Raw genomic sequence first — 1,862 nt, 5'->3', positions numbered from 1 at the left:
TTTCACTTTCGGTGTGAAAGGGCCTTTACATTTACCAGAAATATAACTTTTTTTTTGTTATCAAAAAGCAAACAAGCAAGTCCAGCCCAGGGGAGAAAAAGTAACGCAAAAGTAATGTATCGCATTACATTTCATAAAAAGTAACTAAGTAACACAATTAGTTACTTTTTTTTGGGAGTAACGCAATATTTTAATGCATTACTTTTAAAAGTATCTTTCCCCAACACTGTGTGCAGGAGGGATCTTCGAGTCGATAGAAAGCGGCCCGTCTGGACCAGAAGAACTGGCCTTTAAATTCGCACTGAACACCATCAACAGGAACCGAACGCTTCTGCCCAACACGACGCTCACGTACGACATCCAGAGAATCAACGTCTTCGACAGTTTCGAGGCGTCCAGGAAAGGTGAGGGAGTTTTCCTCTCAAACGCTCCTGAAAACAGGCTCTTTTATCTTCCCAAACGCTGCCCTATTTTCCTGCGCTTTGTCACTTCAGACCCAAAGCTTCAGCTCTGGCCTCATTTGTAATTTTAATGACCTTTTTTTCTCCGGCTGCTTTCAGACGCGACGGTTACGCTGGAATGGAAAGTGAAATTGGGCTCATTTAGAGAAATAGTATGTGAGGTGCTTTTGCTGTCAAAGAACATCCAGTTTAAAACTGAGACTGAGATGAAATGGACAAATAGAAGCGGCTCATTTGAATATGTGCATTAGTGACCTCGACTGCTGCGGAAAAATTGTGTTTTTACCATAAAATCTAATCTAATACCATAAAAAAAGACAGTATGTGGGAATAAATTCTGTCATCATGTCGTTCCAAATAAGTAGATTTATGCTGATTTATACAGTCATGCTTTAAAAGGAACACAAAAAAAATCACTTCAGAATTATATGATCACTTTGTGTGAAAAAAAGAGCCAATATTAAAGAAAGTTCTGGTTTCTATATAATTTCACCATATGAACTGCATCTGTCTATAAATGCACAGAAAATTATTTGGATAATAAAACACATTCGATGGGAGTAAACTTTAAAATACACACTTGCAATATAAAGCTGCAAGACTTAACAAATTGTGTATTTACTGTAACCACTACACAAGAATGTACACATTTGTAAATAAAAATGTAACGACTGTAAATAAGAAATCAGTAATTTAAATATTTGTAAATAATAATCAAGAATGTAAATATTTTTTTAAGTTAAAAAAAGAATGTAAATAAAAATGTAAACATTTGTAAATAATAATCAAGAATGTATATATTTGTAAATAAAATGTAAATATTTGTAAAAAAGAGTAAATATTTGTAAATAAACTCCAAAAAATGTGAACAATAATCAAATATTTTAAATATTTGTAAACAATAATCAAGAACATTAATATTTGTAAATAAAAATGTAATTTAATTGTAACAAAAAACCAATAATGTACATATTTGTAAATAAAAATGTAAATATTTGCAAATAATAATAAAGGATGAAACAGAACTGAACATATATACAGGTGTTAATGATGGCGACTGATGAGTGCACAGCTGAATGTTTATTAGTGTCCATGGCAACAGATGAGTGACGGATACAAAACATAACGAGTCCAAACTAACGTGAATGTGACACAAATCACGTAAATATTTGTAAATAAGAAATCATATATAAAATGTAAATTTTTGTAAATCATAATCAAGGATGTAAGTATTTGTAAATAAAAATGTAAACATTTGTAAATCATAATCAGTAATGTAAATGTGTAAATAAAAATAAAATGTATATTTTTGCAAATAAAAACAAAAATGTAAATATAATATAATATACATTTTTGTAAATAATAATCAAATATCTAAATAATCAAATAAATCAAAAATGT

At 30.3% G+C, this 1,862-nt stretch overlaps 1 protein-coding gene across 1 annotated transcript in view; it reads left to right on the top strand.

Annotated features, from left to right (window-relative positions):
• Positions 1-236: 236 nt before the first annotated feature.
• LOC308686452 (glutamate receptor ionotropic, kainate 2-like) overlaps positions 237-1,862 on the top strand; it is a gene marked incomplete at both ends in the record, with an annotated part of 29,878 nt that continues 28,252 nt past the window's right edge. The window contains one exon of the mRNA XM_081394874.1: positions 237-404. Within this exon, the coding sequence (XP_081251000.1) occupies positions 237-404 (168 nt within the window). The remainder of the gene's footprint in view (positions 405-1,862) is intronic.

This window comes from Scardinius erythrophthalmus (genome assembly GCF_964197995.2).
Source record: "Scardinius erythrophthalmus genome assembly, contig: HAP1_SCAFFOLD_290, whole genome shotgun sequence".
NCBI lineage: Eukaryota > Metazoa > Chordata > Actinopteri > Cypriniformes > Leuciscidae > Scardinius > Scardinius erythrophthalmus.
This window is presented reverse-complemented; position numbering and strand designations above follow the sequence as displayed.